The sequence below is a fragment of the Strongylocentrotus purpuratus genome, unplaced genomic scaffold (assembly GCF_000002235.5).
Source record: "Strongylocentrotus purpuratus isolate Spur 01 unplaced genomic scaffold, Spur_5.0 spur5_scaffold_5, whole genome shotgun sequence".
Taxonomy (NCBI): Eukaryota; Metazoa; Echinodermata; class Echinoidea; order Camarodonta; family Strongylocentrotidae; genus Strongylocentrotus; species Strongylocentrotus purpuratus.
This window is the reverse complement of record NW_022145611.1, coordinates 1,488,338-1,513,011: the sequence shown is the minus strand read 5'-3', so window position 1 is coordinate 1,513,011 and position 24,674 is coordinate 1,488,338. Positions and strand designations below refer to the sequence as shown.

Sequence of the window (24,674 nt, the reverse complement as noted above, 5' to 3'; positions counted from 1 at the left end):
CTTTTTTTTTTTTTTTTTTTTTTTTTCCTTTTTTTTTTTTTTTTTTTTTTTTTTTTTTTTGGCCGCCCAAGGGGGGGGGGGGGGTTTAAACCCCCTTAACCCCCCGTAGATCCGCGCCTGTATATTATACCAGTATGTGAATGCTCGCATACGTGCACATGCGCAAAATTATAAATTACTCAAAATGGTCTTAAATCAATCTTTAAGTTAGAAATTGGGTTATACGTTAGCATTGCAGTCAGTAGATGCATTGGCATTTCTTTATCTATGGCTACGCTATTCTACGATCAAGATAAATATTGTTATGACATCATGCCAGTTAACACAATGACACATATGACAATACTTATATAATATTGGATGGCATTGAGTGTGATACAAGAATATATTGCTTGAGCTTTGACAATATTGAACGAGTCGGAGACGTTGCCAATATTATTGTCATGCCGAGAGCAATATATTCTTGTATCACACGAAAACAGAGCCATATAATATCTATATCGGGCTGACTAGCGAAATAACAAAATTTGTTGTACCTTGGTAAATATTTTTTTTTTATGTGATAAACATATCGATATCGATATCGTTAGTTGAAGTTCCCGGATGACTGAGCAATACGAAACAATATTGGTCAATTATCTTGGTACCGCGCTATTGTACTACTTGGAAGCCTTTAATATATCTCCAAATTAGTAAACCACCTATAATCGAATTTGTTTAATCACCACATAGCTCCAAGGCCTCAAAATGTTCAAAAAGAAAACTTAATTATCAAAAGTATTGAAATATTCATTAACATATTGATGAATATCTAAGTATAAAGATCCAACATATTATGAAACGAAATAAAATTAAAAAAATCTTAAAACCTAAAGGCCCAAATTAATTCACATAGGAGGTTTGTTGACAAACCTAGGTTTATGTGCGTTATATGAAGCGTTTCGACATGTTTTTTACAAACCTGGTTTGTAAAAACGCGTCAATACGCGTCATATGACGCACATAAAACTAGGTTTGTCGACAAACCTCCTTTGTGAATTCGGGCCAAAGGGGTTGGGAGGTTTGGAGAGGAGACTACTAATGAGAAGGCATCTCTTCAGAGGTCAGGTAAGGTCAACAAGGATGCAGTATTTTTGGTGAAGCATAATCGTTGATGGAGCAGAGAGATGCTAGCTAGATGCGGCGATATAAAGTCACATCATAATTCAAAACTCTGTGAAATCCACGAGAGACAAGTATTTGTGTGATAACTACTATTTCAATGTAGACTATTCGTCATTTTTGTTCTCAATTTTGGCTGAGAATTTGATGATATAAATCGTGGGGGAAATCGACTACTAGTACTAGGCCTACAGTCAGCTGTCGGCATTCACATATTGCATTGTGAGTACCGTAGATGCTTGCTAACATACAACACACACACACACATTGGAGCCGAGTTGAGGCGCCGTATTGTGAATGGTCGTAATTGAATGCAGTGAATGCAGTGATACACGTACCTACGGAGCTAGTGTACTGCGTGATTTACATTTTCACTTTTAGATGATTGCACATGTACAGCCAGTTTTTACCGAGGCAACATGTCTACAAAAGTAGAGCAGTGTAAGTATATCATACAGGTACTGTACATCACATGTATATGTTTTATAGTCTCTCACACTAGGCTACTCACTTCGCCTTTCAAAATCATTGTAATTAGGTCTAGATTAGGTCTAGGATCATGAGGATTAGGAAGGCTATTGATAGAGCCTCCTCCGTTTCATTTCTGTTTTCTCTATCATTCTTCGCCCCCGTCTCTTTCTTTGTCTTTATGTATTGAAAACTTCACGTTTATAATACCTCAAAGGCACAATGCAGGTTCTAAATACTACCTAGGCCTATACCGTATATATTATATATTTTCAAATTTCAAAGTTGCAATGGTATAATTATGTAATCTACATTTTATGTTTGAAGCAAAATAATATACTTTCCTTGATGTTACTATATTCTTTATCATTACTTTCTTAACCCGTAAACTACATGTATCACTTTATACCTTCTGTAACCCCCCCCCCTCGTTTCTCTCTTTCTCTCTCAATCTTTCTCTCCCTTAAATTTCTCCTCTAATTGGATATCTCCCTCTATCTTTCATCCACTTTCCTCTTTTCTCTCCCAATTATACCACTCCCTTTCCCATTAGTTCAATATACTGGTACCCTTCAATCATGTTCATCCAAATTCTATGAAACCCATTCAAAATACTCTGTCTTAATGAGTCCTCTCTGTTTAACATCCCACATGCTCAAGACACAGAAAAAAGGCTCTTTGTTTATTTCATCTATTTTATGTTAAAGACCCTATCTGATGAAAATACAACTTGATATTAATGGAAAACTGAATGAATGTAGAATACAAATATAAAGAAATAAAAAGTATTTACACTTTCATTATTGCACAAAAGCAAATTAAAACCTCATTTTCCAAACCCCTCCAAAATAGGGGTGAACAGGGGTCAAATTTGCTGAAGTTACAGTGATATCATAACATGTGGACCTGACCGATTCACCGATTGTAGCGGAAGCATCTTTGACTTTGTAATTGGTCGTTTCTTTTATTCTTTATTATTCCAATACTCTCGTTGCTCCAAATGCTCCGTAAAAACTGCACTAATGAAAATAGATCGAACGGATCATAAATCAACTGTTCATGAGTATACATATACTTAAAGAAAATCTGGTGACTCTTATCAATAATATGCACCTTACAGCTTATTAACCTCTTGTTTTAATCTTTGCTTTAGCTCTTTTCCTAATCTCACAGTTAACTTGTACTGCATATAAACTAAATACAATTCTAACTATGTTTGTTACCATGCTTAATTGAACTAAGTCAGACTTCTGACATACATCCTTTGTATCACTTCTGTTCATATTAATTACAGCATGTATCTTTATAACTAAACCATCTATAAACTATCAATATAAGCATGTATAAATCATATACCTACTTTCTCATATTATGCACTCAAAGTACTCATCTCTGTACATTAACTCAAACTAGGCAAATCTTTGTTTACATTCTTGCATACGTGTACCTTTCAATCGCATGCCGTAGTGTACATTACATAACAATAACATTTTGTGAGCCGACTCGGCTACTGTTCAACGTAAGTTATATCCATGTAATGCACACAGCGAGTTAGGTGCGAATGAAAGGTACTTAATCATAAAATATCGCATCATTACTCAACATTCATGACATTGCATCATTACATACCTTCATTCTGCCTTCTTAAGTGCATCTAACATCCATGACACAGGGATGCCTCCAATATCAACAGATTTCATCCTCTGGATATCAAAAAAGGATGCCATTTCTTCACAACGAATTTAGTAGTCTATGATGGCGCTAAACATAAATATAATCAATCCGCTTGATCGACTTATGCTACGGTCACAAAGGTTCGTAAGAATCTCCCTGTTTTTCCATTGTCTTCCTGAATTTCCATTGTCTGAAAATCGTTCGTACGGCGTTCGTAGCAGTTCGTAATGGCATTTGTGACCGAGGCTTTAATAAAATGAATTCATATCGATCACTGAAGCACCTATACAGCTGAGGCGATGAGCCGTGCTTAATTAATGCAAAGTCATTGTGAATATGCATACTCCACATAAAATGATATTATCGATAGCAAGTTTTTAGGTCAACAACTAGCAAATTTTGATTTCAAAGCTTTAGATTAGAGTTCCGAGAGGTGATACACCTCTGACAGACACTAAAATGGCATATCAACCCTAATTGATATTGTAATCTATGGCTCATATGCTTTCTTTTGATATTCATAGATTTAATTTTTCAGTTCGGATATGGTCTTAAGTTGTGTAGATTAGTCACCTCAAATAATACAGACTGTCTGTAACCCTCAGTAGCGGATCCATGGGGGGGGGGCCTAGGCCCTCTCTCCTGGGGAAAAACGTGTAAAACATGTTAATTTTATCCTTTTTTTTTTAGATGGGGCCCCGTCCCCTGGTGCTCAAAGGGGGGGAGGGGGGATGCGATTTTTGACATTTTTGAGGGCCCCCAAAAAAAATTAGTCCCCCCCCCCCCCACTGAGCAAATTATCGACCGGCGCGATTTTCAAATTTTCAAATTTCGGGAGCAAAAACAAATATTGTTCACTAACCCCCCCCCCCCCCCCCCCCCCCCCCCCCCCCCCCCCCCCCTGAGCGAATTACCGGCCGGCTGTTTCGCCGCTAAATATTTTCTCACGAATTGGGTCCCCTCCCCTGCCGACGACTGGATCCACCCCTGGTAACCCTTACACATTAACAGGGAAAAAATTCACAGGGGCTCGGGCAAATTTGCCCCCGAAAGTCATAAAAGAGCCCCCAAAAATTGGAATAGAGTTTAATGCAAAAAAAAGGTAAAGAGTATTATTTTCATGCAAGCAAGCTTGAATTTTAAATATTTTTTACCCTGCACATTAACACCTAATCCTAAGAAGAAAAGAAAAGAAGAAAACCCAGGACAATAAACCTGTTTATTAGATCAACTGTTAATCCATAGAACAGCTCATTATTCCTGGTCCTCATTTAAATAACTGTCAAACCATGTAGAGCAATATAAAACCTTGAAACGCTCACCTGATAAAAATAAATCAGAAGTGTTTGTGAATTTCAATCCAAGCTTCCATCTAGCATTGATACATTTTTTTACTCTCTCTCTCTCTCTCTCTCTATATATATATATATATAGGACACAAGGTAGATAAATAAAAACACCGGAGAAGTGAATATTCCACTTTCATAGCCCTTTCTTCGATAAAGGGCTATGCCCGAAACGTCAGTGGAATATTCACTTCTCCGGTGTTTTTATTTATCTACCTTGTGTCCTATTCATTTTATGCACCGACGCAGAACCATTTATTTTTACATTATATATATATATATATATATATATATATATATATACAGTGTGTCCCAGAAAAAACAAAACTGAGAATTATTGATGTTCTATCATAACTTAATTTATAATTGATAAATGACAGATATTTGGAAAGCTTAGATCCTCCTCTTTCATTTGGTGCCACTCATATGTTGCATATTTCAGACATGAGTGATTAAAAACAATTTGAAGAGAGGGCACCAAAAAGTTGTTTGGCGGGCAGTATCTGAATTTCAAAGATAAAATCACATGTCTAGAAAGGTCATTTGGGGGCAAAAGTATGTTAACCCTTTGAGTGCGAGCCAGCGCACAGCGATTGTTTCCGCTGTGACGGAGCGATTTTGGTTACATCGCCAGTTATGGGAAATTTGGCGGGGCTTTCTACTTGCATTGCTCATTGCGCCTCATTCAGTCATTTTCGTGATTTTTGGTAAATGTAAAAATGAAAGATCAGACTTTTTCCTTTCTAAAACAACATGAGAATTCAATTTATTTGTCTTTGTCTCCATCTGTATTCTCGTTCAACCTATCGTGTCAATAAAACTTTGATAATCCTCGTTTCATGATCAATTCTGTAGATGGCTAAACATGCAGGCGTGTACACAGGGGGGTGGTTTTGGGGTGAAACCCCCCCCCCCCTCAAGTTTTTTTATGTGTATGTTTTATGTATGTTATTTTGGAAAACCCTCCCCTTTTGAGATTTTTTTTTTTTTTTTTTTTTTAAATAAACAAAACAAAAAACAAAAAACAAAAAAATTGCCAATGGCTGACCTTAAAAAGGTGACCTTACCCCCCCCCCACCTGGACAAAATGTCAAAATTGTCAAATTTTGAGACCAAAAAAAAAAAAGTGTCCTCTTACCTCCCTAAAGAGGGCCCCTGGATGCTCATCTGACCGTAATTAAATACCTAAAACCCCTGAGCTTTAGGGGGCTCCACTCGCTTTGCTCACTATGCTCTACCTGATCATTAATACTCCACTTTGAAAAAAGTTCTGCGAAGCCAGCATGTAACATGTAAGAGTGATGCTGATGCAGATTTTTCTTCTGTCCCCCAAATGTGTTTGCTCATTACGCCACTGCTCCTGAAAGGTGAGCCCCCTAAAATGTTTGCCCCCCCCCCCCCCATCCCAAACTGTTTCTGGCGCGCCTGCTTGTTATTACATTATTATTACAATCATGATTTTGTCAACTCATTCATGTTCTCATCATCCTTACCCACTTTTGTTATGCTCCAGTTGCTGCAAAGATCCGCAATGTGAAGGATTATCAGAACCGAATCCTGTACAACATAGCACCTCTCCCTACAGGCATAGATATATCCAACACTCTGAAGTATTTCATTCACACGTTAAGAAAGTAAGTTTTTTAGACTCAAAAATAACTATCAATAAAATTCAGGTTATATAATAGCTTGTTTGGTAAATGTGTATATTAAACATTGAATACATTTTGAAAATGGTCTATAGAGTACACTTTCATATGTAGCAATTTACGTTGATAATTCTGCATCTGATCTGTGCATAAAACAATATGTTGTATGAGTGAGTCACTGAATTCAATATAATTCTTGGTGTTACCTTACAAACATGATTTATTTTCTCATATTTTTCTACAGTATACTCAAAGAAGGACCAGGAGATGTTGACATTCTTCTTGTAGATGAACCCAAATTTGGCACAGCGAGAAAGCGTGTGAATCTTCGTATCCCTCACTACCCAAGCCTTGACTATCTAGGCTTATATGAGACTCTTGTTGGACTGGTTGATATCGTACCATTGGTGCAGTATGGACAGTTTGGTAAGAAATAATGGGGTCAGTTTGCGAGTGTTTCAGGGCAGATGAGTAGCAATAATCTGTCGCTTGCCAACGAAAGGCGGTAACTGCCATTGACACTACAGAGCTCTTATGACTTTCTTGCGGGGAGCTGACAAATAGTACTTTTTACCATGTCATAAAGACGCAAAACCCTGAATACTTCTATCAGACAAATGAAAAGGGGCACTTTCCAAAGTAAAAGAGGCACCTATCAGATTTGGATAGAGGCACTCATGAGGGAAAAAAGGGGTATTTTGGGGGGTACTTGAAAAAGTGGTAGGCAATTTGCCCCCCCCCCCCCCTCCCCCTCCCTGCGCCGCCTCTGATTATTGGTCATTTACATTTATTGTTGTAGGCCTTTGACCACTAATGTTATTTATAATCATATTTTTATGCCTCCGCTACAAAGTAGCCGGAGGCATTATGTCTTCTGGTTGTCCGTCCGTCTGTACGTCCCATTCTCGTGATTGCGTTATCTCAAGAACCAATTGATAGATTACCACCAAACTTGGGCCATGTATGTATCTTGCAGAGCTAATGAATTGCTTAGATTTGGGGTCACAAGGTCAAAGGTCACATGGCTTATAATGTATGCAAAAACAACGGCAGGGTTAACAATATATCTGTAAAACGCTTTGGCACATCACATCGTTGGATCGATGTATTGAGCACTATATAAACACGGAATATTATTATTATTATTAAAAACAGCTTGTGATCACGTTATCTCAAGAACCGACTGGATAACCAACAATCTTGGTTCATATATGTATCTTGCAGAGCCAATGAACTGATTAGATTTTGAGGTCATGAGGTCAAAGGTCATGGGGCTTATTATGTATGCAAAAATAGCTTGTGAACGCATTGTTAATACTGATGGATGGATTACTATCAAACTTTGGACATGTATGTATCTAGCAGAGCAGATGAAATGATTAGATTTTAGGGTCATGAGGTCAAAGTTCAATCGTTTGTAATCACAATATTCTGTGAACCTGTAAAGGGATTACAATCAAACTTTTATTAATTGCTTCTGTTTTGGTTTGTAAAATCGCTCCACGACGGGTCATTTTCGACTACGTGCAGTCGAACATCCATCTAGTTTCTTCATTATCTCAACCATGCCAAATCATATCATTGATTTCTGACTCCAATGCATTATAGGATTTATTAAAGTTGTCTTAAATCTACCATTGTTACCCATTGCTAGCTTTTCGTCTTTTTATGATAGCATTTTCCTCCTTTGTTTTGATTCATGCAGATATATTTACAAATTTTTTAATCTATAATATTGGCTTTACCTGTGGATGGAACTTTTTACAGTTATCTTTGAAAGCTTGAATTATCATCTAGACAAATACTGTTTAAATAGTGAGTAAAATTAATTTTTTTTAAATAAATCAATGGTGTCATGTAATCGATTTTCATTTTTATGATGCAGCTTTTGGTCAGGCTATCTTGCAGTTGTTTGGATGCATACTGTGGTTCTTGGAGCCAGAAACCATTGACACTATCCCTCACACAGTGGCATCTACACTCGCTGTATTCCAATCATCACTACAGAAGGAGACCGTAGACCTTCTATGTACCACACTGCTTCCGATATGTCTCAGTGAGTATGACATCATCAACAAGAATCTATGACCCAGTTAGCTGTCAAATATAAATATTGCAACCCTTTATGTAGTTCTTAGTCTGCATTGATGTAACCAGGATGGCGTGTACCATGTTTTATCTCTCTAATGTATCTTTATGCGTCAGCACCTGCTCAATGCCAAAGAAATATTATTGTGAAAATCTTCCTCACGTTGTCAAAGGACTCGATATCAATTCTATTTGTAGAAAGCAATGCAGAGTTTAGTTGATTTTGCTACTTTTGCTACTTTGGTTGCTGTGTTTGCCTTTCTGCATGGTCAGTAATTTGCCACTTGTGCAATTTTGCACAAAACAATAGGCACCAAAGGATGATAGGATTGCTTTGTACAACACAATGGCTTTGCAAAATTACCAAATTCTGATCTTGATTAGCTCCATAACAACCCTTTTAACACCAGTATAGATTAATTTTGCTCCTGAAACAGTTATAATATTTAGAGTCTGTGGTACCTATCCCATGAAAAATACAATGTGGCACAGGGAGATTGTTTATGTGGCATACAGTTGTATAAAGAGTTATTTCAGCTTTTCTTTCCAAGGCCCTTTAACACATTAAAGCTTAGCAATTGGTCATATAGGAATTAGTTGAAAAAAAACAATCATTCGCTTACTTACTTATGTTTGTGTTATGGAGCCTGAATCTGTAATTTTGATTTTTGTTTGTTTCCACCACATAAAATCCTGATGTTGGTACAGTGATGAAATGATGTTTTTCTTTGTGCAGCTGAAGTGATGGGATGGGAAGGAGAGACGTATGCCTCTATGTCAATGTCTGCTGTGATCATGCTCGTGCTACAACACTGCAAAAACAAAGGTAACAAACCTTGTAACAAAATGTGTTGCAACATATGGTGCTGTAATGAATGGTGTTGTAACAAATGGTGATGTAACAAACGGTATTGTAACAGACAGTGTTCTGACAAACAGTGTTGTAATGAAATGTGTTGCAACATAAAGTGTTGTAACAGATGGTGTTGTAATAAACGATGTTGGAACAAATGGTGTTGTTACATACAGTATTCCAATGAATGGTGTTGTAACGTACGGTGTTGTATTAAATGGTGTTGTAACAAATGGTATTGTAACAGACGGTGTTGTAACCAAGTGTGTTGTGACAAAAAGTTTTGGTAGCAAATAATTCTTGGTCTTAGAAAGAGATATGATAAAACTTTTCAATTGTGGTTGATATATACCCCTTAATGCCACAGCCAGACCTTCCTGTAAAGCCTACCTATAAACGACATGTACATGTAGGAAAACTTTTTACCTATGGCACTCTAAGAACCCTGTGTGGCCATCCAGCTGCCATGAGCAATGAAACAAATTCAGACCCTTGTAAAGCTTTGGCATGCATATCCATGTATAAAGACTTCTGTAGAAAGCAGTTTATAAGCACCATTTTTATTATTATTATTTATGGCCATGTACATGGTAGCTTGACTCCAAGATTAAAATCAAGCATTTGTTTTTATGGCTCAGTCAAGTTTGTTTGGAACACAGGCCTGATCATTTCCAGATTAAAATCGGTTTCCGAAGTTTTTTGGAATTTTTTTCCCCAAAATTTTCTCCCTAGTTTCCCCTGATTTTGTTTGTGTGGATTATTTTGATTATTTAAGGGGATTTTTTTTTTTTTTTTCTCCTTTAATTGGTAGTCCCTGAGATCGATGTAAATCCAGTTTGAAATTGGGGGGTGAGGTGCCATTTTTTCATGACTTGCTTGAATACCTCTGGCAAGCACTCGCCATCTCGCTTCGCTCAGATTTCTGAAACCTTTTTTTTTAAACTCTTACTCAAACCTTAAAAAAAAAAAATTCTATCAAACCTGAAACCACCATCAAGTTTGAGTCCATTGATTTCTATCTCCATCAGCTCACCATGCCTTGCTAGTAGAAAGCATCATGACATACAAGCCTGGTGTGTTCAAGGTGAGTTAATACATCAATGTGACTTTATTTCAAAAATGTGATAGACAGCTGTTTTAAGAACAATATATTGGCTTTAATATTCCAAGAAAAGTACAAACATTAGGTGAAGGTATTTTATATAACACATGCTGTCTTTATTAATCATTATGATTATCATTAAGCATCATGAAAATTCACAGGGTATGCTGTTCACTGCAAATCCAACATTTTGCTGAACTACCTTAATATGCCTCTTGTAAGTATCGGCTTGCATGTTGATGTAGATATACAGTAGGCTTGCGGATGCACCATGTGAGAGAGAAGGAGGATTGAGGAGTCCTCAAAAGGACTCTTGGTAATCTTTCTTGAGGGTGTGTAGTCCTGAAAAGGACTGTTGGTGTAGTCTTTTTCAGGACTACACACCCTCAAGAGAGATTACCAAGAGTCCTTTTCAGGACTCCTTAATCCTTCCTCTCTCTCTCACATGGTGCATCCCCAAGCCTACTGTATACCTTAATATGATCTGAAAATGTTACATGTTGACTGGCCAGTGCGATGAATCAATAAAAGAACTCATAGGTCCAAAACTACATGTAAAAGTGGAAGTAGAGAAAGTTTGCCAAGTAGATATTCCTCCAATTCTTGAGAAAAAATGATTTATTCCGTTGTCTTGGTTACGATGTAGGACATTTTGTGCACCATCGCCTTTGGACCATCCACAGCAAGAGGAGCTGCAGCCAACCTTCTCTTCCATTACTGGCCTGCCCTGGTTCCTGCTAGTTTGGACAGCAGGGAGTTCACTTATGCATGTGAGTTGAAAAATCATTGTTCTCATCAAAGGTTTCGCACTCTGACATAGGTTTATGTAATTAAGCTTTCATTTGCAAATATATTGCCAATTGATTGCACGACAATTGGCACCAATTAATTGCACGACAATTGGCACCAATTGAGAGAAGGATTGCTTTGAGCCCCATACAGGCCTATTTCCAGTTTTGATTATCTCCATGACAGTGCTTTCAACAGCTTTATAGATTAATCTTGCACTGGAAACAGTTAAAGGATCTTGAAGCTTTTAGTATTTCTATGCCATGATAAATACAATCTAGCATAGGCAGATTGTTTGTGTGGCATATGAAGAGTTTAACCTATGTGCGTAGATTGGTTCGCAGAAAAAGTTGTTGATACAAATTATAGAACAAAAAATAAGAAGAGATTTCTTTTGTTTTGTGTAAATGGGAATGGATCGAAACAGTAACAGAGCACATCAACATTTTGTAATGATGAATCATCTCAAAAAAGATTATATAGCAACAATACTGAGATTTATGATAGGTGACACCTGTATAAATGTAATATCATTGTATCAAGCTTTCTAGTCGAGTGGAGATGGTGCACACTTTGTGGGGATCAACCGCAGAATTAAAAACTGAAATATTAACTATATGTAAAGCTTTTTATATTAATGTGCCTTTTGCATCTTCTTGGTATTGAATTATTTATGCCTCATGTTATGATGTATATCTATGTATATGTATGTATTGTACCATCAGCTGATGAGAAGAGCCTTCCAAAGAAATCCACAGGCATTAGTTGATGGTTTCTTTTTTTTGTTATTGTATTTATTTATTATTGTACTTTGTTTTATTTGAATCTTTGTTATTGTTAAACTCCTTTATGTTCCTGGAAATGAAATGAAGTGAGAAATAAAAATAAGCACAATACAAATGTAACAATGATTGATATTATGATTATGTTCAGGTTGGAAGCCGATACTATGTCAAAGATCCACCTGTTTAACACCAGTCAACAATGCTGCTGTGAAGGTACATGTAAAATCAACTTTGCTGCTTGTATGCATTCAGTCTGCTAGCTAGCTAGTGCTCACTTCTTGAACATTTTTTTATGAGACCCTTCTTACATGTACATAACATCATATACAACATTTTCATTATTGTAATATTAGGAATTTGTTTATGAGATGTAGATTCATAAAGTAAATGTATTTTTGTTCATATGAAGAACATCTAATTGTCATCAATCTATGAGATTTGGAGCTAAAACAACACAAAGGCCTGCATGGCATACAGCCATTACACTGAGCAAGGTGTGGGCCTGATTGTGATATAGATGCTGTTATACATTACGGGAAATTCCTTCACTGGAAAGAACATCCACTGAATTGACAGCATATTTAGTCGGTGAAGCGGTCTATAATAACTCCAGAAATATATCGACTACCATGACAAATACTGTATGAAACAAAAAGCTCAATAAGCTCTCTTACTTGAGTGGTGTATAAATTGGAGAAAAGTACATTTTCACATGATTAATTGACAAGTAATATTTTGTGTTATACTGGTACTGTGGAAATGCCTTATAAATTTAAGATGAGGTTGTACAAACAAGCACATTTGTTATATTCTTCAACACAGATGTGTATGGATCCATCCATAGCAGGTAAACATAGCAAACAACCACCTCCTCTCTACCTTTGTTCAGTCTGCAGCGAGTATGTCAGCAGGTAAGCTCCATCTTCTTTTGTCTTCTCAAAGGGTTCTTGTACACAATTTTACATTTTTTATGATAGCAAAAAAAGGCCTCAAGTCTATCAAAACAATTTAATATTAATTTTGTTTTATAAAAAAACTTCAAAAGTTCAAAGATAGGTTTAAAAGAAAGAATGTTTTATCTCTAAGCAAACATTGATGCATCAATATCCAATTATACAATACATGAAGATGAAAACATGCTGTCTCTTATGGGGTGTTGCAAGAAAGTTGCAAGAAATTTCAAATCCCCCAAATCAAGCGTAAGTCTTGCAATTAATTGCAAATTTGAAATTGATCACAACTCAACTTTCTTGCAACACCCCATTAATAAGAGAGAGAGGGGGGGGGGGGAATTGAAGCTAGATCTAGTTAACTTAATTTAATTGTTAAAACTTTAATCTTAGCAAAATTTAGGAGACTGGTGGGGCATTACAAGAAAGTTGAGCTGCAATCTATTGCAAATAAACTTGCAATCAATTTCAACTTTCTTGCAATGCCCCATAAGATTTATAAAATCATTTAATGTTTCTTGATCAAAACGAAAAAGTTCTTGTGAAGGGGCCTTTCTTCCTATCGTGTATTCAGTAGCACACACCATATCATACCGGTAGTAGCAAATGTGCCTATTCACATGACACTGGGACGCTGAACAGAGACAGTGTGACTGTGTTATTGTTATTCAGAGTTGGTGTCCTAAGATTTTATCTGTTCCCTAATCATTTCATTTAGGTGTCCTATGATTTTTATTAGCTTCCGAACAAAATGGGTTGATACGCTTATGTGTGTAGCTTCTTCAAGCTTTGCTTATGATTGCGGTCTCCTGCACTTTTACAACAGAATAGTATGGATAATACTTTAAATTTATGATTATATGTTATGGAAATATTAAGTTTTGTTATTATATGTACATATACTATGTAAACAAATATTTTGACATGAAGAAATTATTGTTTTTTTTATGTTGTATTATACCTTACATTTATATGTTCATTGTTATTCAGTTATATTTTATATGGAAAAAATGCAGAAATAAAATAAAATCAAAATATGTTTGTGCTTTGATCAACTTTTGTATAAAAGGCAACGGATTGATTGGGTTGACATTTGTCATACACACAATGGAATATTATACACCAATACATAAATAAATCAGTCGGTATTATTTCAGGAATTCAGTTGCCAGCAAACAGCTATGTAAGAATCCTGTTAGTGGTGGTCTTCATTTCATATTCTGTCCTCATTCCTTTCAGAGAACTTACTAAACCACTGCAGAATGTCCTGACACCCCTGGAAAATGTATCCAGAACATGTGAAAACAAGGTATGATCTTCAAGGGATAATGTTATATCACCTAGGTTTTAGAACACTTATTTGATTATACCCTAACCTCAATCACAGGGTCCATAAACATAGACTAAAATGTCATCTGTACATCACTTTATTGTAAACATTCTTGATAATATGACTTTATATAGTCTTCATGATCATTTCAAATCTCACAAGTTTTCTTAAAAATGAAATTCCTTTGAACCAAATTTCTCACTTTTGGAGAAAAAATAGAAGAATACTCATTGAAGAGGAGCAAACAGGTCAAATGTGCAAGTAAATGTAGCAGATATGTATCTGCGTAGTATTTTTGAGAAAGAGGTAAGATATTAGTTTATGATATATTTGTTGATTTGTTGCCTTAATACAGTGTCCTATAATCTACATGTTGTGTATAGGGACTTAGTGGTTCTAGTAATAAGCCTATAGGAATTCAGTAGTAATGGGTTGAAGATATGCATACCTATACAACTATGGTTCACCCTACATTACTCCCTGTGATTGGATAGGGCAGTAATACAGGGAAACCTGGTCAACGGAGACAAGGAAAGTGGTCTGTAAAGGCAGGTGGTCTTTACGTATAGGTTCCTTTAGGATAACAGACAAACAATTTTCCAGGGAAACCCCACAAATGTTGTCTTTATAGAGAGGTGGTCTTTCTATACAGGTGGTCACTAAAGCAGGTTTGACTATCTTTAATCTCATACATATTCTCACAGAACTGTGCTTCGAATGACAAGACTGCCCTCTATACGTGCTTTGCCTCAGAATGCACAGGACAGCATGGCAATAAGCCAGTGTGTTACTGCTTATGTTGCCATCATGCTATACATCCCAGGGACAGTGAACATGTGATACAGGAGTTCCCTCATGATCCGTGGTCGTGTGATAAGGAGACACAGATTGTGCTGGTGGAAGCAATCATCAGGTTTGTTGTGATGAAGTGATGATGGTGGTGGTGGTGGTGATGATGATAATGATGATGATAATGATGATGATGATGATGGTGGTGGTGGTGGTGGTGGTGGTGGTGGTGGTGGTGGTGGTGGTGATGATGATGATGATGATGATGATGATGATGATGATGATGATGATGATGATGATGATGATGATGATGATGATGATGATGATGATGATGATGATGATGATGATGATGATGATGATGATGATGATGATGATGATGAAGTGATAATGGTGGTGGTGGTGGTGATGATGATGATGATGATGATGATGATGATGATGATGATGATGAAGTGATGATGGTGGTGGTGGTGATGATGATGATGATGATGATGATGATGATGATGATGATGATGATGATGATGATGATGATGATGATGATGGTGGTGGTGGTGGTGGTGGTGGTGGTGGTGGTGGTGGTGGTGTGGTGGTGATGATGATGAAGATGATGATGATTATGATGGTGGTGGTGGTTGTGGTTGCGATGGTGATGATAATAATTATATTTATGCTGTTAGTCATGATGGTGACATTTTTGGTGACAGTAGTGATTATGATGATGTTGGTGATAATTCTTTGTGATAATGATGCTTTTAGGGGTAGTGATGGTGTCGACAATGATTATTAGACCAAATTTACTATTTGAATATTCATATGCATACAGGTATTCAAGTAGTTAGAATATTTTGAATCCCAAGTTTCAAAGTCAGTAGTGCCACTAGCACAGTAACATTGCCATTGCATAAGAACAAGTTAATTTTAAAAGTAAAAGCCCTATAACACAAAAACTTACTTCATCATTGAGAGTCATGGAGGCCTATTTCACTATGGCACCATTAAAATTGTATTTGTAATATCTTATTAAATCCCTTCAGCTCACATTTTAGGATTGATCAAAATGGATGATGACAATCATTTTCTATTTCACTCGTACAGTCTTCTGAAGGAGGCCCATGTAACAGAGAAAGACCCTCTGATGGCTGCTGCTGAGGACGATGAACCCGAGTCTGCGGATGAATTCTCACAGGTCAGCAGTCCAAGTCCTTCTAAGTTGAAACCCTTATTTTTACTTCAGAAGCGTTGTCTACGATATTGTACAAACTCTCATTATTTGGCCCATTCTAAACCTTTATTTAGACAGTTAAATACCCTCAATATTTATAGCCTTAATAAATATCAAAATGTTGTGTTTGTATTCAAATGTATTAAAGGTAATGCACCATCATCTCTTGCCACTATGTTCCAAACTAACTAACTCTAAAATTCATAAATATAATACTCGAAATAGTCTTAAGTTAAACATCTGGAATATTGATAAGCAGTACATGCAACAATCGGTAAGGTATACAGGGCCCACAGTATGGAATTCTCTTCCATCCTCTCTCACACAATACTGTTTACTTAAACTCATTCAAGAAAAATCTTAAAATATATCTATTATCCTTTTAATTTGTTATAGTTTAATACCTATTTCAAAATAAAATATAATTTGTAAATTACCATAAGAGAGAAAGAAGGGGGAGGGTGGGGAGGGAGGGAGGGGTAGAACAAATCCATGCGCAATACTCATTATTATGTTATTATATCTGTGTAATTATTTTATTCATTTGGACGCCTGAATCAACAAGCTAACATAAGCTTCCTACAGGTGCTCCCTTTTCCTTCTACTCATTTTCACAGTTGTTTAAATTAATTTAACATAATGTTCATGATTTGTATATTTTAAACTGTCTGTACTCTATCACATCTATATGTTTGTTCGCTTTTTAACGGAAAAAAATTCTTTTGAATTGAATTGAATTGAATTGAGTTATACTCCACTCTTAACAGCAGGTCTCATTTGACCAATAACTGAAGTATAACAATTACAATAAATATTAATGCATTTCCTACTGGAAATGGGTGGTCCCTGTATTATAGGCCTATGGAAATTAGAGAATTCAGTAGTTAACAATTTATTGGTTCCTTAATCAGTCTTCTGGAATACATGTAGAAAAAGGATGAGATATAGTATGCGTTTGATTGTCCCATATTACTGTTGTACGCTTCATGGGCCTTTAGCACAACACATACATTTGTGCTGCTTATCTTCAGGAGCTGGGCCATTTTAAAAGGGTCTTGGCAACTCGGCACTATACTAGGAACATTTCAAACTAACCACAAAATTGAGACTGAGTTTGCCAATAATCCTGTATTGACCACAAAATAATACTTGTGCAAATGTTTGACTTGATATAAATGCCAATGAAAAGGTTTAAATGAAGCCATCAGCAAGTGGCTGAGACTCGTATTCTAACTATGTTCTTATTGTCTCTCTGATATTTTGCCACATTATTTAGACCATAATAATCTGAAGATATCTCCTCACTCAAATTCAGCACACTGTCTTATCGTTCGATCGCAGGCTCCCCGTGAGAATGATATGGCTGAGCTGGAATCTAACGAGGAAGACTCTCGTCTCTTGAGTCGCTACGGTCTGTGGCTGCTCATAGAGAAGTGTACACCCAATGATAGAACCCCATGTGAGATCGTTGGTAGACTACTCAGTATGCTGTTCCAATGGTATGGCTTTACTGCTACCCTCACGCAAGGTTAGTTTGGTGATGCTGTCATAGTACTCTGATATAATGCTCAGGCAACAATGACTTCAGGCTTTATTTCATCAGAGTTATTTGTTTAGGGTTAGACTATTAATTGACTCTTCCGCCGATACAATGTTCGACAGTAGATGGAGACCTTTCTCCCAAGAACAAGTTTTCTTTCAGCTTCCATAGAGAATGTAAAGCAGTGTCAACTAATTCCTTATTTGACTAAACTATTGTTCAGGTTTCATGAACTCTCCTGATGATTTGGTGAGATCTATGTAGGCACTATCATAATCTGTTACTTATAGTTTATTGTTTCCCAAACTATAATTTCTATTGGACTTTCCATTTCTCGTATTTGTTGAGGAACCGGAAGTGCCTTTTCCAAATAAACCCATGGCTGATGCTGCCCTCCGTGACCGAAAACCGTAGTTGCGGTAGCGAGAATAGGGTTTTATGTATCGTTTTTCCTTCAGGATTGCGGCTCAGTTAGTAGGGGATGTTGAACACAGAGTATTTGGTGCTGGAGTTTGCATCATTCATCTTGCTGTTAAGTTCACTGGATGGTAAAAGTGTATTTTTCGTTCACATCTGTCAAAGCATTCACAGCACCTTCAATACTGTTTATTGCATTTGATTTGGAAAAGAAGTGTAAAAATGTCAAATAATGATTGAACTTTAAACGATACATATTCAGGCTCTCGTCTGTTTATTTTAAATTACCCAAGACAGTTATAGAGTTTGACATTATATTTTAGCTTAACAAAGTGCTTGTGGAGTTGTGGAGTATCACGTGAGGAATTACATTTAGAGTTTTGCTTTTCAATATGATGAAAGAGAGATTGTGATAAGCTAAGAAATTGGTGATTGTTCATAGCTCACATGTTGATGTTTAATCCTTTTTCCTTTTTATATTCCTCTTTACAGGGAGTATTATGTTGGAAGGCTTAAAGAGAGAGGTGAGTTAATCAGTTTAAAATGTATTTGATTTTGAATACATGCATAAGTGAAATGTAGATTGTTAAATATTTCCACTTCACATACTCTAGAAAATTAAAAATATTGTTGTTGTATTTTTGTAATGACATCAAGATGTGCTTGATAATTTCTGTATGAATAGAAAATTTAAAATATTTTTGTTTTATTGTAGATCATATGCTCAGTGATGTCTGACACTGATTGATCATTCTCATTCTTTAGAATGATAGTTCCTGTAAAATCTTGTTCACACATAGTATGGTCAAATGCCTTTAAACATGCAGCATAATAAATTCATTAATTTTACATAAATTAGTAAATGGCAAGAGGACGAAAAAGAAGCTTCACACAGCCAAGCCTCTAGTCATTGTCACTTGACTGAGCATTATAAATACATGTACTACCTTGGTACACAGACCGTCATATTAAGCATATTGTACATGTGTGTCATTTTATCATGCTGCAGGGTTCTTCTATTAAAGGCATCTTTTAACAATTGTTAAATCTGAGATGCATCACCCTACGTGGTTTCAGTGTCTGTGATATAGTGTAATATTGAGCCCTAAAAAAATTGCGCTTCAAAATGATCATGAATAGCCTCAAAAAAGTAAACAATCTATGAGTGACCAGTTTTACCATACACATTTTCCCCAATAGACTGTAGTGCTATAAAAATCGTTTTTGACATTTTGATTTCCGATCATAAATATCTTGATAATCAGAAAGGCGATCTGGTTGTAAAAGTCATGGGATCCCTGACTCACCTAAAGGTTTATAATTATGATTGCAGCATGAGCTAAATCCAGGCTTTTTGTTTAGAATCTCAGGCAAAGATTACCCAATCCCTTTAAGGTAGATTACCGCATCATTTGTTAATAAGGCTTATGGCTTGCTTCCTTCCTTCCTTTTCTCCATCTTGACAGTATGTAACCAACTGGCTTCTGAAGCTTCTCAACACTAATTTCAGTGTGTTTGTCTCCTGCCTCATGCCAACCCCAGCAGACTATGCTAAAGTAGGAGGCCACTGGTAAGAAAGGGTTTTCCTATCATCGCATCATCGGTTCCCTTGCCGATCTCTTACCAAGCATCATGGTTCTGTCTCTGTTTCTTAAAGCTTGTAATCAATGAATTGAATTTAATTCAATTGAATTTATTTAATCATGGTAAAACTCACATCAGCCTAAAAAGACTGCTTTTCAGCAAGTCCATGTTACAAACATGAAGTAGATCATATAGACACCAAATTGAATATAAATACATAGGAAAAGAACTAAAAGATGACATATATAAAACAAAGTGAACAGAGAAAGCTAATACACAAACAAGGAATTACAAACATAAACATATATGATATATAATGTGTCATATGAATGAAAATGGAACAACAAAATTCCATTAAAAAGCTAACATTTAAAATAAAAATAAAAACAAAGATATATGATATGATATATATGATAATAACATAATACAATGATTGATATAAGCTACTGAAAACATGGCATTTGATTGGCTGAGAGCAATTTTGTTATAGAAGCTTGTCACTTGCTATTCATAACCAGTTTTATGAAACAAGTCCCTGGTATTGTAGGAGGCATTAAATCAAAGAGATATTGCTCATATCCAAAATCGACCGCTCCGAGTGAAAATGAAATATTGGCTCAAATTTAGAGTGAAATCTCTTGAAGACAAAGATTAAAGATGAATACTGAAAAGAAAAGAAATTTGTGCAGTCCTTTCTAGCACCTTGAGTTCTATCTCTTGACTACTGCTCCCCCCCCCCCCTCCATTTCCCTAGGTTTGATAAAGGAACCATCTGGTTTCCATAGCCAAGAGGATGAAAACAGGTACCTTGTAGCTACTCATCAGTATGTCTCAAAGATGACCAAGCCAGATTTTCTGATACTTTCTTTTTATTTCTAGGGACACATTATGTAGTCGCATTACAGAACTCCATGATGGGCTAAAGAATGTGTTTGCTCTTACACCTTACAACACAATTTCATTTGAGGTGAGTTATAAGTTGAATTGTATTTGTTTTCTTGCTCCTATATGATGTGATAATATTGATAGATGCAGAAGTCAAAGTCTGGAAATTTTAAGTCAGCATGAGTTATGATCACATGTTTGATAGGCATAACCCAGCAGATTTGAGATTTAGTCTTGAATTGTGAAAATAATACATATCAAAGTTGTGTTATCTGTTGAAATGAGTGAGTTTATTTCATGAATGGGACTGCAGATAATTTGATCATGTGTAATTTGATTATTGTATTTCAGTCTGCAGGTATTGGACCATGTACATCATGCCTTGAGCTCTAGGACATCCTCTAGCTGCAAGCTCTGCATTAACATTGTAATGTGTCCCTTACGTTTCATATCAGATAAAATGTTTGATTTGATTTCTTTCTAAATGTGCAGGTTTGGGACCACATCATGCCGGCCTGGATGGAGTCAATCTCACAAGAGATCCAAGAAGAAGACCTAGCACAGCTTCAGGACATCCTATGCAGTCTCTTTGACATAGACATGTGTCCGCTACCCTTCTCTTCTGATAAGATGTTTCATTTCATTGCTATCAAGTTCAAGTCCACACAGGCCAAGGAACAGGAAAAGGCTTTGCTGTGGCTACAGGTGTGTATTTTAATGTTAGCCAGTCATTAAAATGTATAGGGCGCTTCTTGCAATGCTCGATGACTTCAACAAGTCAGTGCCCTAATAACCATGCCTCGTCAAAGAGCTTTTCGCAATGCTCAATGACTTCAACAAGCCAGTGCCCTAACAATAACCATGCCTCGTCAAAGAGCTTCTCGCAATGCTCAATGACTTCAACAAGCCAGTGCCCTAACAATAACCAGGCCTCGTCAAAGGGCTTCTCGCAATGCTCAATGACTTCAACAAGCCAGTGCCCTAACAATAACCATGCCCCGTCAAAGAGCTTCTCGCAATGCTCAATGACTTCAACAAGCCAGTGCCCTAACAATAACCAGGCCTCGTCAAAGAGCTTCTCGCAATGCTCAATGACTTCAACAAGCCAGTGCCCTAACAATAACCAGACCTCGTCAAAGAGCTTCTCGCAATGCTCAATGACTTCAACAAGCCAGTGCCCTAACAGTAACCAGACCTCGTCAAAGATTTTTTTCGCAAACCCGGAGCAGTCACACTTCTATTGCTACTCTTTGATATATAACAAATTATTTCATAAGTAATGGAATTCTATATGAAATAACTTGAATCCATGCCCAGGTCCTGTCTGAAATGGACATTGTCATTCCCATCAAGCTACTCCTATCTATCTTCAACGAGGGCCTTTCCTCCATCATGGACATCCAACGCGCCAAGGTAGCCATGTTTACTAACAAGCAAACCCTCTCACCGGACAGTGCTGCTACGGTAGTAGTTGGAGCCAACATGGACCTACGTTCATCCAAGGACAGTGGCAAGGCAAAGGAGAAAGAGGAAGTAGGGCGCCCAACCCAGGTCATCAAGTTCTTCTCAGATACGCTGATGCCAGCATCTCCTATTTCTTTGAATAAAGGAAATGGAGTCATGAAAGTAAATATCTTTCTTGCACTTTTTATAATATAGACATTCCTTCCAATTCCAGTGTTTCATTGCATTTTCTAGTACCAGTTTTGTCGATCCCATTGCCAATGGCTTTAACAGAGACTGAGCATTTTCTGGTTCATGGTTTATTATCTTCCTTGCTGTCAGTGGCAAATGTTTGTTTAGAGTTGAAAGGCCTATATTTCCCATCCTGAAACCTTTACATATACTGACATCAGAGGTTAATTGCCATGAAAGTTATTTAATACCCAATTTATCATTGAAATTAAGCATTGTATACCAAAAATTTACTATCGATAGTTCTTTAATGACTATTGTCTAAAACCTTGGTGGGAAAGGAGGGGTTAATATCAGCGTCCAACTCTTAAAATAATGAAAATTGGGCATTTTGAAAATTACATTATGGACAAATAAGATCAAACTTGAACTACATGTATCGGCTTCTATGCCAGTGAGTGTCATTTCATTATTTTTCAAAGTGCATATGTTTCTTTTATTTGAAGGTTATAGAATAATCGTTTTATTGTCCTTTCTACAGATAACAGAGCCATTCAAACCACCTGATGCACTCAAACCTACAGAGATACCCAAACCTACTGAAACTCCTAAGAAAGTAGAGCCACTGAAGCCAAGTGTCCTGAGCACCCCTAAGACCCTACCCCTAGAGCTACCCACCAATGGGGTAGGGGGCACTCTACCAGCAGAGCCCCCACACGTGACGATTGACCCTTCTCCTCTGAGTCCAGATAAAGATGAGAAGGCTAAGATGGAACAGACTGAGGAGGAGGTTCTTCGGTGCTTTGTGCTCATGCTCGATCTTCTTATCATGCAGGTGAGATTACATGCAATGGCTCATTTATTCTTGTGACCAGGGTGATGGCAATTCTGACGGTACTTGTAATGGTGATGGTTCGTGGCTTTTACAGACATAAAAACCTTAAGTTCCATGAATCCATTGACATATTGAAAAGGTCTATTATTAGGAACCTCTTACAAAATTATTTTTAAAAATGGGAACTGACTTTCAACATGTAAATTTTGAAAGTTTTATTCCAGCTGTATATTTTCTAAACTTGAAGAATAATCGTCCGTAGTTCCAAAAAAAATTGACCTTTTTATGTGTTAATTTGAGAATAGCTCCCTCTGCCGCATTATAAAACAACACTAGCTTTTAATTTTTTACAAAGAAATTTCAGAACCTATGACTGTATAATTTTACACACTGAAGGATATATTGTAACAATTGTCAACTTTAATTGAGTTTGCATAAGTCTGCAAAAGGAGCTTACTGCCTATTACGTGAAGGCATACTGGTAATGGTAAGGAAAGGAGTGGTATTAGAGGTTATGGTGATGATGAAAGTTGATAGCGATTATGAAGCGGAGGAAGAGGTAGATGACAACTATGGAGATGATGATGATCATAGTGATGGTTGTAGTGATAATGATGATGATGATTATGATGATGATCATAATGTTGATGTTGATGATAAGGGTGTTGATGATGATGATTATGATTATCATCATCATCATCATCGTGTTGATGTTGATGATAAGGGTGGTGTTGGTGATGATGATGATGGCAGGGAATGACAGAGAATGACATTGTGAAAATGATGAAGATTTTGATAGGATGCTACATCGTGGATAGTGTAACAATATTAATGTATTGTTATTTCTTTTGATACATGTAATTCCATTCATCATGATTTATCAAGGTTTCTTACTATAATGAGATCAATCATAATATCCATACATTTTGTATGTGTGCAAATTTGATTTACACTATAAAAACATGTCATCTTTCTTTTTCTATTTCAGTGCATGTTTGCTGTTTTTAGCCAGTTCATCACTGTGCCTACCAGAAACCAACACTCCTCTCCCACATGTGTTTTGTCTCGTCTTCTTAGTGGTATGCATGAAGGTCTTGCATGATTGATGTTTGTTGCATGTACATTGCACTTTTTGGTCGTAGGGGTCAAATGTGAAAGGGGGCCAAACACCTAAAAGAATAATAATGTACACCTAGTATGTATTTAAAAAAAACTTAACCTACCTGTTCATGCTGCATTCTATTGGTAAGCCATTAATGTTTTTTTTTAGATAATTAAAGATTGGAGTAAAGACAGCCTAAATTCACTGTTAGTCACTGACATGGCACCTAGCAATCAAGCAAGCTATACACTGAAGTACATGTAAATAAACTGCCTGAACTTAATAATAATAATAATAAAGCATTCTTGTATAGAGCATAACACATTGCCCTATGCGCTTGGGAAGAAAGAAAACAAACAAAGAGAAAATAGGTTACTGAGCATGGGCAATGAATGTTTACCATGTTTCTGTCAGAATAGGAGGAATAATTAATAAACAAATTCCTTTTTCACTATTAGAGATCTCTTGTTGGT

The 24,674-nt window shown here is 36.6% G+C and overlaps 1 protein-coding gene across 2 annotated transcripts in view; it reads left to right on the top strand.

The window, feature by feature from the left end:
- The first annotated feature begins 1,140 nt into the window (after window positions 1-1,140).
- Window positions 1,141-24,674, top strand: part of LOC584518 (protein unc-79 homolog) — a 62,637-nt gene continuing 39,103 nt past the window's right edge. For both annotated transcript variants that reach the window (XM_030998762.1, XM_030998761.1), the window contains exons 1-19: window positions 1,141-1,602; window positions 6,163-6,283; window positions 6,543-6,724; window positions 8,184-8,354; window positions 9,123-9,212; window positions 10,268-10,323; window positions 10,988-11,111; window positions 12,064-12,128; window positions 12,738-12,826; window positions 14,105-14,174; window positions 14,900-15,108; window positions 16,077-16,167; window positions 17,545-17,731; window positions 18,653-18,684; window positions 19,627-19,730; window positions 20,624-20,711; window positions 21,122-21,334; window positions 21,947-22,255; window positions 22,806-23,099. In XM_030998762.1, coding sequence (XP_030854622.1) covers window positions 1,581-1,602; window positions 6,163-6,283; window positions 6,543-6,724; window positions 8,184-8,354; window positions 9,123-9,212; window positions 10,268-10,323; window positions 10,988-11,111; window positions 12,064-12,128; window positions 12,738-12,826; window positions 14,105-14,174; window positions 14,900-15,108; window positions 16,077-16,167; window positions 17,545-17,731; window positions 18,653-18,684; window positions 19,627-19,730; window positions 20,624-20,711; window positions 21,122-21,334; window positions 21,947-22,255; window positions 22,806-23,099 — 2,517 coding nt within the window. In that variant the 5' untranslated portion in view covers window positions 1,141-1,580. The remainder of the gene's footprint in view (window positions 1,603-6,162; window positions 6,284-6,542; window positions 6,725-8,183; window positions 8,355-9,122; window positions 9,213-10,267; window positions 10,324-10,987; window positions 11,112-12,063; window positions 12,129-12,737; window positions 12,827-14,104; window positions 14,175-14,899; window positions 15,109-16,076; window positions 16,168-17,544; window positions 17,732-18,652; window positions 18,685-19,626; window positions 19,731-20,623; window positions 20,712-21,121; window positions 21,335-21,946; window positions 22,256-22,805; window positions 23,100-24,674) is intronic.